This window comes from Salmo salar, chromosome 10 (assembly GCF_965601325.2).
Source record: "Salmo salar chromosome 10, fSalSal1, whole genome shotgun sequence".
NCBI lineage: Eukaryota > Metazoa > Chordata > Actinopteri > Salmoniformes > Salmonidae > Salmo > Salmo salar.
In genome coordinates, this window is record NC_138300.1 from 118,342,757 (window position 1) to 118,360,949 (window position 18,193).

The following is an 18,193-nucleotide window of genomic DNA, read 5'->3' on the forward strand; positions in this document are numbered from 1 at the left end:
CCTGGGCACCAAGAGAGGAAGTCACAAGGTGAAGAGAAAAAATAAATGAGTGTAAACATCCAGAACTGTCGCTACTGTTCCATGGAATGCCTGTTTGAAATATTATTCAGAAGAGAAGGTGACTAGGAGCGATTCAGGCTAGAGGGGTAAGAGGAAAGTCAGGAAAATGGAAAAAGAGACGTGAGGGATGACGGATAGAAGGATACAGCAGGGGCATATGGGCAGTGGTGTAAAGTACTTAAGTAAAAATATTTTAAAGTACTACTTAAGTAGTTTTTTTCGGGTATCTGTACTTTAAAGTAGAAGTGAAAGTCACCCAGTAAAATACTACTTGAGTAAAAGTCTAAAAGTATTTGGGTTTAAGCTATATAAGTATGACAGTTGGGTACTTTTTACACCACTGCATATGGGGGTCATTTCAAGTTCCCCATAGCATTCGTCTTATATCTATAGCATTATAGAGGGATATATATCCCAGCCTAGCCTCCTAGCATGTCTGTCTGTAGGTCTGGTTTCTACAAGGAGGTAGACAGATTCCCTCCAAGGCTCTCTCTCGTTCTGTAAGCATGAGGTACTAGGTGACATGTACTGCCGGGGGAGGGGCAAGGGGATGGAGGGGAGGGAGGGAGGGAAAGGGGAGGGAGGGGATGGAGGGGAGGGAGGGAGGGAGGGAGGGAAAGGGGAGGGAGGGGATGGAGGGGAGGGAGGGAGGGAAAGGGGAGGGAGGGGAGGGGAGGGAGGGAAAGGGGAGGGAGGGGATGGAGGGAGGGAGGGAGGGAAAGGGGGAGCGATATCCTTTTACAGTCTAGAAATAAAGCAAACCAGTGATGGTGGAGGAACTGTCTGTCTGTCTGTCTGTCTGTCTGTCTGTCTGTCTGTCTGTCTGTCTGTCTGTCTGTCTGTCTGTCTGTCTGTCTGTCTGTCTGTCTGTCTGTCTGTCTTGTCTGTCTGTCTGTTTGTCCCGTCTGCCTGTCTGTCTGCCAGTTTTACATGCTTTGGGAAGGGGAGGGAGGGGAGGGAGGGAGAGGAGGGAGGGAAAGGGGGAGCAATATCCTTTTACAGTTTGGAAATAAAGCAAACTAGTGGTGGTGGAGGAACTGTCTGTCTGTCCCGTCTGTCTGTCTGTCTGTCTGTCTGTCTGTCTGTCTGTCTATCTGTCTGCCCAGTCTGTCTGTCTGTCTGTCTGTCTGTCTGCCAGTTTTACATGCTTTGGGAATTTGCTCTTGGGATTTGTGGATTGAAAACATGTTACTGATGCATAGAATCAAAGGTTAAAGGTGCATCTCCCCTGTCCTGACCTGTCTAATCATTAAAGGTGCATCACCCCTGACCTGTCTAATCATTAAAGGTGCATCACCCCTGACCTGTCTAATCATTAAAGGTGCATCACCCCTGACCTGACCTGTCTAATCATTAAAGGTGCATCGCCCCTGACCTGTCTAATCATTAAAGGTGCATCGCCCCTGACCTGACCTGTCTAATCATTAAAGGTGCATCACCCCTGATCTGCCCTGTCTGATCATTAGAGGTGCATCGCCCCTGTCCTGACCTGTCTAATCATTAAAGGTGCATCACCCCTGACCTACCCTGTCTAATCATTAAAGGTACATCACCCCTGACCTGACCTGTCTAATCGTTAAAGGTGCATCACCCCTAACCTGTCTAATCATTAAAGGTGAATCACCCCTGACCTGACCTGTCTAATCATTAAAGGTACATCACCCCTGACCTGACCTGTCTAATCGTTAAAGGTGCATCACCCCTAACCTGTCTAATCATTAAAGGTGAATCACCCCTGACCTGACCTGTCTAATCATTAAAGGTGCATCACCCCTGACCTGACCTGTCTAATCGTTAAAGGTGCATCCCCCCTAACCTGTCTAATCGTTAAAGGTGCATCCCCCCTGACCTGTCTAATCATTAAAGGTGCATCGCCCCTGACCTGTCTGATCATTAAAGGTGCATCACCCCTGTCCTGACCTGTCTAATCATTAAAAGGTGCATCACCCCTGACCTGACCTGTCTAATCATTAAAGGTGCATCACCCCTAACCTGACCTGTCTAATCATTAAAGGTGCATCACCCCTGTCCTGACCTGTCTGATCATTAAAGGTGCATCACCCCTAACCTGACCTGTCTAATCATTAAAGGTGCATCACCCCTGTCCTGACCTGTCTAATCATTAAAGGTGCATCGCCCCTGACCTGTCTAATCATTAAAGGTGCATCGCCCCTGACCTGACCTGTCTAATCATTAAAGGTGCATCACCCCTGACCTGACCTGTCTAATCATTAAAGGTGCATCACCCCTGTCCTGACCTGTCTAATCATTAAAGGTGCATCACCCCTGCCCTGTCTAATAATCAAAGGTGCATCACCCCTGACCTGACCTGTCTAATCATTAGAGGACAGACATAAACCCTGTTCCCCCCAGACATCAAACAGAAGCCTGTCAGTCAACGGGAGTGACAACATTCTAAGAATGTCCTGATCCTGATCTGCTAGAGATGGGATGCTTAGGGGAGAGACAGGGAATGTCCTGATCCTGATCTGCTAGAGATGGGATGCTTAGGGGAGAGACAGGGAATGTCCTGATCCTGATCTGCTAGAGATGGGATGCTTAGGGGAGAGACAGGGAATGTCCTGATCCTGATCTGCTAGAGATGGGATGCTTAGGGGAGAGACAGGGAATGTCCTGATCCTGATCTGCTAGAGATGGGATGCTTAGGGGAGAGACAGGGAATGTCCTGATCCTGATCTGCTAGAGATGGGATGCTTAGGGGAGAGACAGGGAATGTCCTGATCCTGATCTGCTAGAGATGGGATGCTTAGGGGAGAGACAGGGAATGTCCTGATCCTGATCTGCTAGAGATGGGATGCTTAGGGGAGAGACAGGGAATGTCCTGATCCTGATCTGCTAGAGATGGGATGCTTAGGGGAGAGACAGGGAATGTCCTGATCCTGATCTGCTAGAGATGGGATGCTTAGGGGAGAGACAGGGAATGTCCTGATCCTGATCTGCTAGAGATGGGATGCTTAGGGGAGAGACAGGGAATGTCCTGATCCTGATCTGCTAGAGATGGGATGCTTAGGGGAGAGACAGGGAATGTCCTGATCCTGATCTGCTAGAGATGGGATGCTTAGGGGAGAGACAGGGAATGTCCTGATCCTGATCTGCTAGAGATGGGATGCTTAGGGGAGAGACAGGGAATGTCCTGATCCTGATCTGCTAGAGATGGGATGCTTAGGGGAGAGACAGGGAATGTCCTGATCCTGATCTGCTAGAGATGGGATGCTTAGGGGAGAGACAGGGAATGTCCTGATCCTGATCTGCTAGAGATGGGATGCTTAGGGGAGAGACAGGGAATGTCCTGATCCTGATCTGCTAGAGATGGGATGCTTAGGGGAGAGACAGGGAATGTCCTGATCCTGATCTGCATACCGGAGTCGCCTCTTCACTGTTGACGTTGAGTCATTTACAACATTAACAATGTCTACACTGTATTTCTGATCAATTTGATGTAATTTTAATGGACAAAAAATGTTTTGCTTTTCTTTCAAAAACAAGGACATTTCTAAGTGACTACAAACTTTTGGACGGTGGTGTATGTATTAACTACACATGCCAAACAGTCAGGCAAGAGTGAGAGAACAGAGAAACAGAGAGAGAATGATTCAGTAAGACAGTGACATGTTGTGTTCACAGAGAGAAGTGACTACTCCTAATGTGCTGTATTTACAGCATGACCTGACCTTTCAGACAACCTCACCTGTTCATCTTGTCACCCAGTAACCACTCCTTCCTTTCTTTTTCTTTCTCTCTCTCGCTTTCTCTTTCTCTCTCTAACCCTCACCTATTCATTTTAGCCCATCAGGCACCTATCAGGCACTCTCATCATAATTTTGATTTCATTTGTTTTGATTTATTAGGATCCCCATTAGCCAACATCAATGGAGACAGCTAGTCTTACTGGGGTCCGACACATTACAAAAAATGTATTCCATACAAAATAATGTACAATTGACATACATTTAAAAACATTAAAATGTTCTGTGTTTGTGTACATCTATCAGTTACACATACATGTCAGTACATACACACAACAAGTAGGTCACATGGGGGAGAGGCGTTGTGCCGTGAGGCTTTGCTTTATTCGTTTTTTTAAAACCAGGTTTGCTGTTCACTTGCTCTATATGAGATAAAACTAGACCTTGGAGGACTTGCTTTGTGGAGTGTGGTGTCAAAAAAGCAGAGCATCTCTTTAATAGGGACAGACCTCTCCCCATCTTCACAACCATTGAATCTATATGTTTTGACCATGACAGTTTACAATCTAAGATAACACCAAGTAATTTAGTCTCCTCAACTTGTTCAACAGCCACACCGTTCATTCATTACCAGATTGAGCTGAGGTCTAGAATTTAGGGAATGATTTGTACCAAATACAATGCTCTTAGTTTGGGCTCCCGAGTGGCGCAGGCACTGTATCTCAGTGTTAGAGGTGTCATTACAGACACCCTGGTTCAATCCAGGCTGTATCACACCCGGCTGTGATTGGGAGTCCCATAGGGTGGCGCACATTTGGCCAAGCGTCGTCTGTGTTTGGCTGGTGTAGGCCGTCATTGTAAATAAGAATTTGTTCTTAACTGACTTATCTAGTTAAATTAAGGTTACATTCTTTTAGAGATGTTCTGGACCAGTTTATTACGGGCCACCCATTCCAAAACAGACTGAAACTCTTTGTTAAGGGTTTCAGTGACTTCATTAGCTGTGGTTGCTAATGCGTATATGGTTGAATGATCAGCATACATGGACACCCAAGAGTAGAGGGCCTTGAGAGCTGCCCTGCGGTACACCACACTTAAAACATTTGACATTAGAGAAGCTTCCATAAAGAAAACCCTCCACAATATGGCAGAGGTTGAAAAGCCAAAACACAAAGGTTTTCTCAACAACAGGTTATGGTCAATAATATCAAAGGCTGCACTGAAATCTAACAGTACAGCTTCAACAGTACAACAGTATAATCTATATGTGTTATGATACATCAAAGTCGTAGCTTATTCATAACAGTGCAGATTAATTTATGCAAACACACACAGTGTATCTATCACCTCTTGCTGAAATCTCTATTTTTCTCTATTTCTTCCCCTCTCTCAGTTGACACTCTCTGGTGATGTCATCATGCGGTAAAGAACTGGCTCACAAATGGCTGATTATTGGGGTCAAGGGTCAAATGACCCCAGGTCCAGGGTTGTATACCTGACAACTGGCAGGTGGTGTGTGTGTGTGTGTATGTGTGTGTGTGTGTGTGTGTGTGTGTGTGTGTGTGCGTGTGCGTGTGTGCGTGTGTGTGTGTGTGTGTGCGTGTGTACGTGTGTGTACGTGTGTGTGTGTGTTTTAAATGAGTGACAGTTGGTAATAAGCGGTGACAGGAATGCACTAGAAAGACACGCTGGCCTGTTAGTAAAATGCACAACTGACTCACTGGCTGTGCAAACACTTAAAAGACACACCCTATCCCCTCAGCCCTCAAATTAAGTGGACACTTCTAATGACGTATCATGACGTCTGACGAGTATACACTTGCAGGGCAAGGGGCTAGGGAGGCAGGAATGATTTTTAAATGGACCACCCTTGGCTGGAAATTCGTCACTCGTTCATCCCACGATGATTGTATTTTCAGCCACCGGTGGCTTGTGGGTGCTTTATATGCACTATGTTCAATTATGATTGCATGTCTACTTATATTAAATATATAATTATTAATATACGCCTACTGTATGATAGCTAGCAAATTAATTAGCTAACTAAGACAAGCCCGCCTATCTGGAACTTCTGAAGAAAGGAAATGTTTTATTTCTACAATTTCCAACAGATAACCAAACAAAAACATATTGACTTTTTACGTAGTAGCAAAATGTCTAACTTATTTGCATTTGTTTTTGCTTACATTTGTATGTTGACTTCTCCATTGAGTTTGTTTTAATGTTTTCGCTGACTTTTCTTAGCGGATGTACAATCGTCGCAAATTGAATTATGGGGAGTTTCAGGCCCGGAGTGAACATAATTGTACACTCGCAAAGCCGACTAAAAACGAGGGCTGAGGGGCTTACGTTGCAAACTTCTCTTGTTTGGCTAATCATTTGGACCACCCTCCAAGATGGCGACGGGGATTCCCCCAAGGGCATAAGGTGAGGGTAAGTGGACGAGGGTGTGTCTTTTAACTGTTTGGACCGCCGCCACTGTGTGGTTTTTGGAGGTTCACAAACTGAAAACTTGTTTTTAAAAACAAAGACTTCAAATCAAATCAAATCAAATTCTATTAGTCACATGCGCCGAATACAACGGGTGTAGACCTTACATTGAAATACTTACTTACGAGCCCCTAACAAACAATTCAGTTAAAAAAACAGATCAGAATAAGAAATAAAAGTAACAAGTACTTAAAGAGCAGCAGTAAAATAACAATGGTGAGACTATATATAGGGGGTACTGGTACAGAATCAATGTGCGGGGGCACCGGTTATTTGAGGTAATATGTACATAAAGATAGAGTTATTAAAGTGACTATGCATAGATAATAACAACAGAGAGTATCAGCAGTGTAAAAGAGGGGAGGGGCAACGAAAATATTCTGGGTAGCCATTTGGTTAGGTGTTCAGGAGTCTTATGTGGGTAGAAGCTGTTTAGAAGCCTCTTGGACCTAGACTTGGCGCTCCGGTACAGCTTGCCGTGAGGTAGCAGAGAGAACAAACAGTCTATGACTAGGGTGGCTGGGGTCTTTGACAATTTTTAGGGCCTTCCTCTGACACCGCCTGGTACAGAGGTCCCGGATGGCAGGAAGCTTGGCCCCAGTGATGTACTGGGCCGTTTGCACTACCCTTTGTAGTGCCTGGCGGTCAGAGGCCGAGCAGTTGCCATACCAGGCTGTGATGCAACCAGTCAGGATGCTCTCGATGGTGCAGCTATAGAACCTTTTGAGGATCTGAGGACCCATGCCAAATCTTTTCAGTCTCCGGAGGGGGAATAGGTTTTGTCGTGCCCTCTTCACGACTGTCTTGGTGTGCTTGGACCATGTTAGTTTGTTGGTGATGTGGACACCACGGAACTTGAAGCTCTCAACCTGCTCCTCTGCAGCCCCGTTGATGAGAATGGGAGCGTGCTCGGTCCTATTTTTCCAGTAGTCCACAATCATCTCCTTTGTCTTGATCACGTTGAGGGAGAGGTTGTTGTCCTGGCACCACACGCCAGGTCTCTGACCTCCTCCATATAGGCTGTCTCCTCATTGTCGGTGATCAGGCCTACCACTGTTGTGTCATTGGCAAACTTAATGATGGTTTTGAAGTCGTGTCTGGTCGTGCACTCATGAGTGAACAGGGAGTAGAGGAGGGGACTGAGCATGCACCCCTGAGGGGCCCCTGTGTTGAAGATCAGCATGGCGGATGTGTTGTTACCTACCCTTACCACCTGGGGGCGGCCCGTCAAGAAGTCCAGGATCCAGTTGCACAGGGAGGTGTTTAGTCCCAGAGTCCTTAGCTTATTGATGAGCTTTGAAGGCACTATGGTGTTGAACACTGAGCTGTAGTCAATGAATGGCATTCTCACATAGGTGTTCCTTTTCTCCAGGTGGGAAAGGGCAGTGTGGGGTGCAATAGAGATTGCATCATCTGTGGATCTGTTGGGGCAGTATGCAAATTGGTGTGGGTCTAGGGTTTCTGGGATAATGGTGTTGATGTGAGCCATGACCAGCCTTTCAAAGCATTTCATGGCTACGGACATGCGTGCTACGGGTCGGTAGTCATTTAGGCAGGTTACCTTAGTGTTCTTGGGCACAGCCACTATGGCATTACATGGGCTTGCTCCTACCTATCTTTCCGATTTGGTCCTGCCGTACATATCTACACGTACGCTACGGTCACAAGACGCGGGCCTCCTAATTGTTCCTAGAATTTCTAAGCAAACAGCTGGAGGCATGGCTTTCTCCAATAGAGCTCCATTTTTATGGAATAGTCTGCCTACCCATGTGAGAGACGCAGACTCAGTCTCAACCTTTAAGTCTTTACTGAAGACATATCTCTTCAGTAGGTCCTATGATTAAGTGTAGTCTGGCCCAGGGGTGTGAAGGTGAACGGAAAGGCTGGAGCAACGAACCGCCCTTGCTGTCTCTGCCTGGCCAGTTTCCCCTCTTCCCACTGGGATTCTCTGCCTCTACCCCTATTACAGGGGCTGAGTCACTGGCTTACTGGTGTTCTTCCATGCCGTCCCTGGGAGGGGTGCGTCACTTGAGTGGGTTGAGTCACTGACGTGGTCTTCCTGTCTGGGTTGGCGCCCCCCCTTGGGCTGTGCCGTGGCGGAGATCTTTGTGGGCTATACTCGGCCTTGTCCCGGGATGGTATGTTGGTGGTTGGAGATATCCCTCCAGTGGTGTGGAGGCTGTGCTTTGGCAAAGTGGGTGGGGTTATATCCTACCTGTTTGGCCCTGTCCGGGGGTTTCATCGGATGGGGCCACAGTGTCTCCTGACCCCTCCTGTCTCAGCCCCAGTATTTATGCTGCAGTTGTTTATGTGTCGGGGGGCTAGGGTCAGTCTGTCTCATCTGGAGTATTTCTCTTGTCTTTTCCAGTGTCCTGTGTGAATTTAAATATGCTCTCTCTAATTCTCTCTTTTTCTTTCTTTCTTTCTCTCTCTCGGAGGACCTGAGCCCTAGGACCATGCCTCAGGACTACCTGGCTTGATGACTCCTTGCTGTCCCCAGTTCACCTGGCCGTGTTGCTGCTCCAGTTCCAACTGTTCTGCCTGCAGCTATGGAACCCTGACCTGTTCACCGGACGTGCTACCTGTCCCAGACCTGTTGTCCCAGACCTGTTGTTCCAAACCTGCTGGAACCCTGACCTATTCACCGGACGTGCTACCTGTCCCAGACCTGCTGTTTTCAACTCTCTAGAGACAGCAGGAGCGGTAGAGATACTCTCAAAGATCGGCTATGAAAAAGCCAACTGACACTTACTCTTGTGTTACTGACTTGTTGCACCCACGACAACTACTATGATTATTATTATTTGACAATGCTGGTCATTTATGAACATTTGAACATCAAGGCCATGTGCTGTTATAATCTCCACCCGGCACAGCCAGAAGAGGACTGGCCACCCCTCATAGCCTGGTTCCTCTCTAGGTTTCTTCCTAGGTTTTGGCCTTTCTAGGGAGTTTTTCCTAGTCACCGTGCTTCTACACCTGCATTGCTTGCTGTTTGGGGTTTTAGGCTGGGTTTCTGTACAGCACTTTGTGATATCAGCTGATGTAAGAAGGGCTATATAAATACATTTGATTTGATTTGGTGGTCTGCTTAAAATGTTTTAGTATTACAGACTTGGACAGGGAGAGGTTGAAAATGTCAGTGAAGACATTGGTCAGTGCATGCTTGCAGTACATGTCCTGGTAATCCGTCTGGCCCTGCGGCCTTGTGAATGTTGACCTGTTTAAAGGTCTTACTCACATCAGCTGCGGCGATCGTGATCACACAGTTTTCCAGAACAGCTGGTGCTTTCATGCATGTTTCAGTGTTATTTGCCTCGAAGCTAGCATAGAAGTAGTTTAGCTCGTCTGGTAGGCTCGTGTCACTGGGCAGCTCTCAGCTGAGCTTCCCTTTGTAGTCCGTAATGGTTTGCAAGCCCTGCCACATACGACAAGCGTCAGAGCCGGTGTAGTACGATTCGATCTTAATCCTGTATTGACGCTTTGCCTGTTTGATGGTTCGTCAGAGGGCATAACGGGATTTCTTATAAGCATCCGGGTTAGAGTCCCGCTCCTTGAAAGCGACAGCTCCAGCCTTTAGCTCGATGCGGATGTTGCCTGTAATCCATGGCTTCTGGTTGGGGTATGTATGTATGTCACTGTGGTGACGACGTCATCGATGCACTTATTGATGAAGCCAATAACTGATGTGGTGTACTCCTCAATGTCATCGGAGAAATCCCGGAACATATTCCAGTCTGTGCTAGCAAAACAGTCCTGTAGCGTAGCATCTGCTTCATCTGACCACTATTTTATTGATCTAGTCACTGGTACTTCCTGCTTTCATTTTTGCTCGTAAGCAGGAATCAGGAGGATATAATTATGGTCAGATTTGCTAAATGGAGGGCGAGGGGAGCTTTGTATGCGTCTCTGTGTGTGGAGTAAAGGTGGTCCAGAGTTTTCTTTCCTCTGGTTGCACATTTAAACCTCTCTGGGCTAGGCGGGACGAATTCGTCCCACCTACGTAACAGCCACTTGCAGCCTGTGGCGCGATTTTCAAAACCTTAAAAATACTATTACTTCAATTTCTCAAACATATGACTATTTTACAGCTATTTAAAGACAAGACTCTCGTTAATCTAACCACACTGTCCGATTTCAAAAAGGCTTTACAACGAAAGCAAAACATTAGATTATGTCAGCAGAGTACCAAGCCAGAAATAATCAGACACCCATTTTTCAAGCCAGCATATAATGTCACCAAAACCCAGAAGACAGCTAAATGCAGCACTCACCTTTGATGATCTTCATCAGATGACAACCCTAGGACATTATGTTATACAATACATGCATGTTTTGTTCAATCAAGTTCATATTTATATCAAAAACCAGCTTTTTACATTAGCATGTGACGTTCAGAACTAGCATACCCCCCGCAAACTTCCGGGGAATTCGCTAACATTTTACTAAATTACTCACGATAAACGTTCACAAAAAGCATAACAATTATTTTAAGAATTATAGATACAGACCTCCTCTATGCACTCGATATGTCCGATTTTAAAATAGCTTTTTGGTGAAAGCACATTTTGCAATATTCTAAGTACATAGCCCAGGCATCACGGGCTCGCTATTTAGACACCCGGCAAGTTTAGCACTCACCATAATCATATTTACTATTATAAAAGTTTGATTACCTTTTGTTGTCTTCGTCAGAATGCACTCCCAGGACGTCTACTTCAATAACAAATGTTGGTTTGGTCCAAAATAATCCATCGTTATATCCGAATAGCGGCGTTTTGTTCGTGCGTTCCAGACACTATCCGAAATGGTAAAGAAGTGTCGCGCGCATGGCGCAATTCGTGACAATAAAATTCTAAATATTCCATTACCGTACTTCGAAGCATGTCAACTGCTGTTTAAAATCAATTTTTACGCCATTTTTCTCGTAGAAAAGCGATAATATTCCGACAGGGAATCTCCTTTTCGGCAAACAAAGGAAAAAATCACAAAGGCGGGGGCGGTCGGGTCACGCGCATAAGCCCAGAGTCCCTTGATCGGCCACTTGAGAAAGGCGATAATGTGTTTCAGCCTGGGGCTGGAATGACGACACTCTGTTTTTTCCCGGCTCGACCGCCGAGCGCCGCCCGAGCAGGCAGGGGAGCCACCTTCGGTGGGATTCGTGACAACGACTCCGTGAAGAATAAGATATTACAGTTTTGAATGTCCGTTAGCAGTTTAATCTTCTGCGTAGGTCATCTATTTTATTGTCCAAAGATTGCACAATTGCTAGCAGAATGGAAGGAATTGGGGGTTTATTCGATCGCCTATGAATTCTCAGAAGGCAGCCCGCCCTCTGGACCCTTTTTCGCCGCTTCCCCTTCACGCAAATCACGGGGATCTGGGCCTGTTCCCGAGAAACAGTACATCGTTTGCGTCGGGCTCGTCAGACTCGTTAAAGGAAAAAAAGTATTCTGCCAGTCCGTGGTGAGTAATCGCAGTCCTGATGTCCAGAAGTTATTTTCAGTCATAAGAGACGGTAGCGGCAACATTATGTACAAAATAAGTAAAAAAATAAGTTACAAACAACGCAAATAAACAAACAAAAAACACAGTCAGTTGGGGGCACGTAAAACGCCTGCCTTCTTCTCCGGCGCCACTTGTAGGAGTATTTTGACATGGGAAAATAATACAGTATTAATATTCACATTGAATAATACATTAAAACATCTTATCAACAATTTATTACTTTCATTTAAACATCTTCACAATGACACAATAAATAGTCTGCTCTAATACCTACCTCTGAAACAATCTACTCAGTGATGTTTTAAAGGCTGAGGGAGGGATGCAGAGAGGGAAAGACCCAGATATACAGTGCCTTCGGAAAGTATTCAGACCCTTTGACTTTTTCCACATTTTGTTACATTACAGCCTTATTCTTTGTGTAGCCCCCTTTTTCTCCCCAATTTCGATATTGTCTCATCGCTGCAACTTCCCAACAGCCTCGGTGTCACGGTCGTCGTAAGGAGTGGACCAAAATGCAGCGGGTAAAGTGCTCATCTTCTTATTTATTAAAGGAAAAAACACTTAAACAAAACAAACGACGAAAACAGTCCAATAAGGTGCACAGAATATACTGGAAACAACCACCCACAAACACAAGTGAAAAACAAACACACTTAAATATGGCCTCCAATTAGAGACAACGACAACCAGCTGCCTCTAATTGGAGGTCATTGAAGAACACAACATAGAAATAGAAAACTAGAATAAACATAGAAATAGAAAATATAGAACATAAATCAAGAACCCCAAAACACACAAAACAAACACCCAAACTACAATAACAACTAACCCCTTTTACTGGTCAGGACGTGACACTCGGGAGGTGAAGGTCGAGTATTTCGTCCTTCGAAACATGCCCCGCCAAGCCGCACTTCTTAAAATCCACCCACTTAACCCTGAAGCACCAATGTGTCAGAGGAAACACTGTCCAACTGACGACTGAGGTCAGCCTGCAGGCACCCGGCCCGCCACAAGAAGTCGCTAGACCTCCCCCGGCTAAACCCTTCCCTAACCCAGACGACACTGGGCCAATTGTGCACCGCCCTAGGGGACTCCCGATCACAGCCAGTTGTGATACAACCTGGGATTGAACCCAGGTCTGTAGTGACACCTCTAGCACTGTGATGCACTCGGGAGCCCAAACTAAGAGCATTTATTTGGTAAAAATCATTACAGACATATTCTAAAAGGGATTAAATAAAACTTTTTCCTCAGCAATCTACACACAATACCCCATAATGACAAAGCGAAAACAGGTTTTCCAAATATTTGCAAATTTATACAAAATAAAAAACTGAATTACCTTATTTACAGAAGTATTCAGACCCTTTGCTATGAGACTCAAAATTGAGCTCAGCTGCATCCTGTTTCCATTGATCATCCTTAAGATGTTTCTACAATTTGATTGGAGTCCACCTGTGGTAAATTCAATTGATTGGACATGCTTTGTAAAGGCACACACCTGTCTATATAAGGTCCCACAGTTGACAGTGCATGTCAGAGCAAAAACCAAGCCATGATGTCAAAGGAATTGTCCGTAGAGCTCCGAGACAGGATTGTGTCGGGGCACAGATCTGGGGGGGAAGGGTACGAAAAAATGTCTGCAGTATTGAAGGTCCCCAAGAACACAGTGGCCTCCATCATTCTTAAATGGAAGAAGTTTGTAACCACCAAAACTCTTACGAGAGTTGGCCTCCCGGCCAAACTGAGCAATCGGGGAAAAGGGCATTGGTCAGGGAGGTGACCGCTGGTCACTCTGACGGAGCTCTAGAGTTCCTGTGTGGAGATGGGAGAAACTATCAGAAGTACAACCATCTCTGCAGCACTCCACTAATCAAGCCTTTATGGTAGAGTGGACAGACGGAAGCCACTACTCAGTAAAAAGCACATGACAGCCCGCTTGGAGTGCCAAAAGGCACCCAAAGACTCTCAGAGCATGAGAAACAAGATTCTCTGATCTGATGAAACCAAGATTGAACTCTTTGGCCTGAATGCCAAGCGTCACGTCTGGAGGAAACCTGGCACCATCCCTAAGGTGAAGCATGGCGGTGGCAGCATCATGCTGTGGGGATGTTTTTCAGCGGCAGGGACTGGGAGTCCAGTCAGGACCAAGAGAAAGATGAATGGAGCAAAGTACAGAGAAATCCTTGATGAAAACCAGCTGGAGAGTGCTGAGGACCTGACTGGGGCGAAGGTTCACCTTCCAACAGGACAACTACCCTACGCTCACAGCCAAGACAACACAGGAGTGGCTACGGGACAAGTCTCTGAATGTCCTTGAGTGGCTCAGCCAGAGCCCGGACTTGAACCTGATCGAACATCTCTGGAGAGACCTGAAAATAGCTGTGCAGCGATGCTCCCCATCCAACCTCACAGAGTTTGAGAGGATCTGCTGAGAATATTGGGAGAAACTCCCCAAATACAGGTGTGCCAAGCTTGTGGCGTCATACCCAAGAAGACTCGAGACTGTAATTGCTACCAAAGGTGCTTCAACAAGGTACTGAGTAAAGGGTCTGAATACTTATGTATATGTCATATTTCATATTTTATTTTTAATAAATTAGTTTTAAAAAAATGCTTTGTCATTATGGGGTATTGTGTGTAGATTGATGAAGGAAAATAATAATTTAATCCATTTTAGAATAAGGTTGTAACGTAACAAAATGTGGAACAAGTCAAGGGGTTAAAGTTGTGGTATTCCCAAATGACACCCTATTCCCTATAGTGCGCTATACTTTTGACAAGAGAGAATAGGCTGCCATTTGAGGTGTAACCATATTTAGATGGCTGAGGGAGGGGATACAGTTGTTGGGAAAGACTATTAAATGCCTAGGCTTTCAACCTTTCCATATGTATATTTTATTTTTCAAACATTGATGATGTATTTGTGTACTCAGGAATGCTCAACCATTTACCAACGATATTGGACACTATAACAAGCCTGAAGACGGTGACGCGTACCTGTAGCCTAGATTAATGCACAGTGATGACTTATTTATAACTGATTGATATTCGATAGGTAGCAGACATCGTTTATGATCAACATCCAATCGATAGTGAGTGTTTTATTCTTCTATAGGCCTAATTATCGCTTCGGTTTGTTAATATTGGAAGCGTCGTGCCGCTTCAGAGACAGCTCACTTGGCTAAAGTCAATCGTCTTGAGGAAACGTGCCTTCACTTGTTGCCGCTATAAAAACAGACCTTCATCGCTGTTCTCTCTCAACTGTTCACACGAGAAGCAGCTAGGCTACCTGGCTGTCTCAGTATGTTCTAGAACAGTCTTCAAGGATGTTCAAGATGAGACGGTGGACTTTACTTGTCGTGATTGCTCTTTGTGCGTCTCCGTTTCTTTTGGCTGGTAAGTAAAGGAGTAAAGTTTATTTTTTCTCATCCTTCCGCGGGCTTGGATTGAGATGGTACTCGCAAACTTTAGCGCGAGTCTGTCCACGTGCGGATGCAGGCATTGAGGATGTTGCTTTGAAATGTTTGTTGGCTATCTTGCATCTCTCCCATCTAAAAAAACGTTTTAGTGTCTGTCCAATAGATCATTTTAAAATGGCAATGTAATATTGGGTATTGTTTTGGCTAATCAGGCTGGTATCACAATCTGTGAAGATTAATTTAAATTGGAACAGTGAATTTTGTGTTAAATACAAATACATTTATCCCCCAAAATATATTCTCTCTCTCTCCGTCAGGTCCTTCCAGCTCTTCACTTCCAGTCTCAGAGACCCAGAGCCGCTGTGCTGGTCGGGCCTGTAACCCTCCCATGGGTAACCTCGCCTTGGGCCGAGGTCTACTCACCCAGTCTGTGTGTGGATCCAACTCCACTGAGCCCTACTGCTCCTACCAGCAGATGTTTAGTTCTACCCCTTCCTTCCACAGAGACACTTCCTGTCCAGCAACACCCAAATGCAGCAAGTGCAATGCAGCTCTCCCCCACCAGGCTCACCTGGCCTCTGCCATGACCGATTCCTCATTCCGATACCCAGATACCTGGTGGCAGTCTGCCGAAGGGGTGGAGACAGAAACCCTCCAACTAAACCTGGAGACAGAGTTCTACTTGACGCATCTGATCCTGGTGTTCCGCTCCCCCCGGCCCGCCGCCATGTTGCTGGAGCGTTCTCAGGACCACGGGAGGACCTGGAAGACCCTCAGGTACCGTCGAGGACCACTTTGGAAATGACTGTTTTAATTGATGTATTAACCTCTGGGGTCAAATACACATCTTAATGATGGATGTATTGTTTTCTACCCAGGTACTTTGCGAGGGACTGTGAGGACACCTTCGGCCTGGCAGAGGAGGCTCGTGTGAAGGAGGAAGGAGAGAGCGGGGCGGCCTGCACCTCCAAATACTCAGGAGCGTTCCCATGTACCCGAGGAGAGGTTAGAGTTGTGTATTGTGAGGTCTCTGATTGCACTTACCTATCCTCTTCATACCTGCTGACACATAAGGCAGAGACCTATACCACTTCTGAGTGTCTAACGCCTGTTTTCAAGCTTAGCTTAAGTTCCTTGTGGCTACTAAGATTGTTGAGAGCCCAGACACACAACCTTTGGACACAGGTGAAGGCAACACCCAGCTGGACGTTGTGGTTGCAGGGAAGTTGGAGGACAGGACACAGGGGGTTGAATAGAACAGAGCTGAGACAGATTTCAAAGTGGCCCGTTCGAAACAACCTGTCAAACAATCTCAACGCTTCACAGCGGTAATGCATAACATCTATGGTATCTAACTGTTTGCTGTGGTGCTCAAATACATCATTGCTGTTGTGTGTGTGGGTGTGGGGGGTGGGTGTGGGTGTGGGTGTGTGTGTGGGACAAGCGTTGAACAAACAGACTAAGCTGTGTGTTTAAAGTAAACAGATCTAAACTGAGGCTTTTCAGATCGTATTTCTCAGTTGCACAAAGCCTATGACGACATCCATGCATCAATAGAATATCAATGTTCACCTTATTCCTCTGATGTTGCTCCCTGAGGCCTTTTTAGACGTGCCGTATCATCGGACAGAGGAAAGTTTGAGCCAGAGAGCGACAGGCAGTTTATTCATGAGCATCATGATTTTCACTCCTCATCAGTCCTAGGGAGTCCCAGCAAAAAGAAGCGCTTTTTTTTTCACTACTTCAATGTATCTGCATGTCCAGCTGTAATATTTTGCCTCACAATTAAGTGTTTTACCATTTTATTTTCAGTGCAGCCAGGGCTACAAGTAGAACACAGAACTATTTGACATAAACAGTTGTATTCATGAGTTTTATTAACAAATGTCAATAATAGAAAAAGGTCTGCCAAGAAAAACCTGATCAAAATGAATGTATATGAATGCTGTAATAAGTACAGAAATGGTTTGCTCAGTGGGAAATGAATATCCAACTAGTCAGTGACAACTGTGTGGAGTTTGTGACAGCAATTATGTGAGCTTATTACAGTATTATAGACACTATGTCCTGGGATTTACTATGGTCTATGTAGAAGAACCCCTTACAGTATTATAGACACTATGACCTGGGATTTACTATGGTCTATGTAGAAGAACCCCTTACAGTATTATAGACACTATGTCCTGGGATTTACTATGGTCTATGTAGAAGAACCCCTTACAGTATTATAGACACTATGTCCTGGGATTTACTATGGTCTATGTAGAAGAACCCCTTACAGTATTATAGACACTATGTCCTGGGATTTACTATGATCTATGTAGAAGAACCCCTTACAGTATTATAGACACTATGTCCTGGGATTTACTATGATCTATGTAGAAGAACCCCTTACAGTATTATAGATACTATGTCCTGGGATTTACTATGGTCTATGTAGAAGAACCCCTTACAGTATTATAGACACTATGTCCTGGGATTTACTATGGTCTATGTAGAAGAACCCCTTACAGTATTATAGACACTATGTCCTGGGATTTACTATGTAGAAGAACCCCTTACAGTATTATAGACACTATGTCCTGGGATTTACTATGATCTATGTAGAATAACCCCTTACAGTATTATAGACACTATGACCTGGGATTTACTATGTAGAAGAACCCCTTACAGTATTATAGACACTATGTCCTGGGATTTACTATGGTCTATGTAGAAGAACCCCTTACAGTATTATAGACACTATGACCTGGGATTTACTATGATCTATGTAGAAGAACCCCTTACAGTATTATAGACACTATGTCCTGGGATTTACTATGTAGAAGAACCCCTTACAGTATTATAGACACTATGTCCTGGGATTTACTATGGTCTATGTAGAAGAACCCCTTACAGTATTATAGACACTATGACCTGGGATTTACTATGGTCTATGTAGAAGAACCCCTTACAGTATTATAGACACTATGTCCTGGGATTTACTATGTAGAAGAACCCTTACAG

General features: G+C 45.1%; 1 protein-coding gene across 1 annotated transcript in view; it reads left to right on the forward strand.

Moving 5' to 3' along the window:
- The first annotated feature begins 15,513 nt into the window (after positions 1-15,513).
- Positions 15,514-18,193, forward strand: part of LOC106561694 (netrin-4) — a 48,979-nt gene continuing 46,299 nt past the window's right edge. Inside the window, exons 1-2 of the mRNA XM_045688490.2 lie at positions 15,514-15,964; positions 16,066-16,192. Coding sequence (XP_045544446.2) covers positions 15,576-15,964; positions 16,066-16,192 — 516 coding nt within the window. The 5' untranslated portion in view covers positions 15,514-15,575. The remainder of the gene's footprint in view (positions 15,965-16,065; positions 16,193-18,193) is intronic.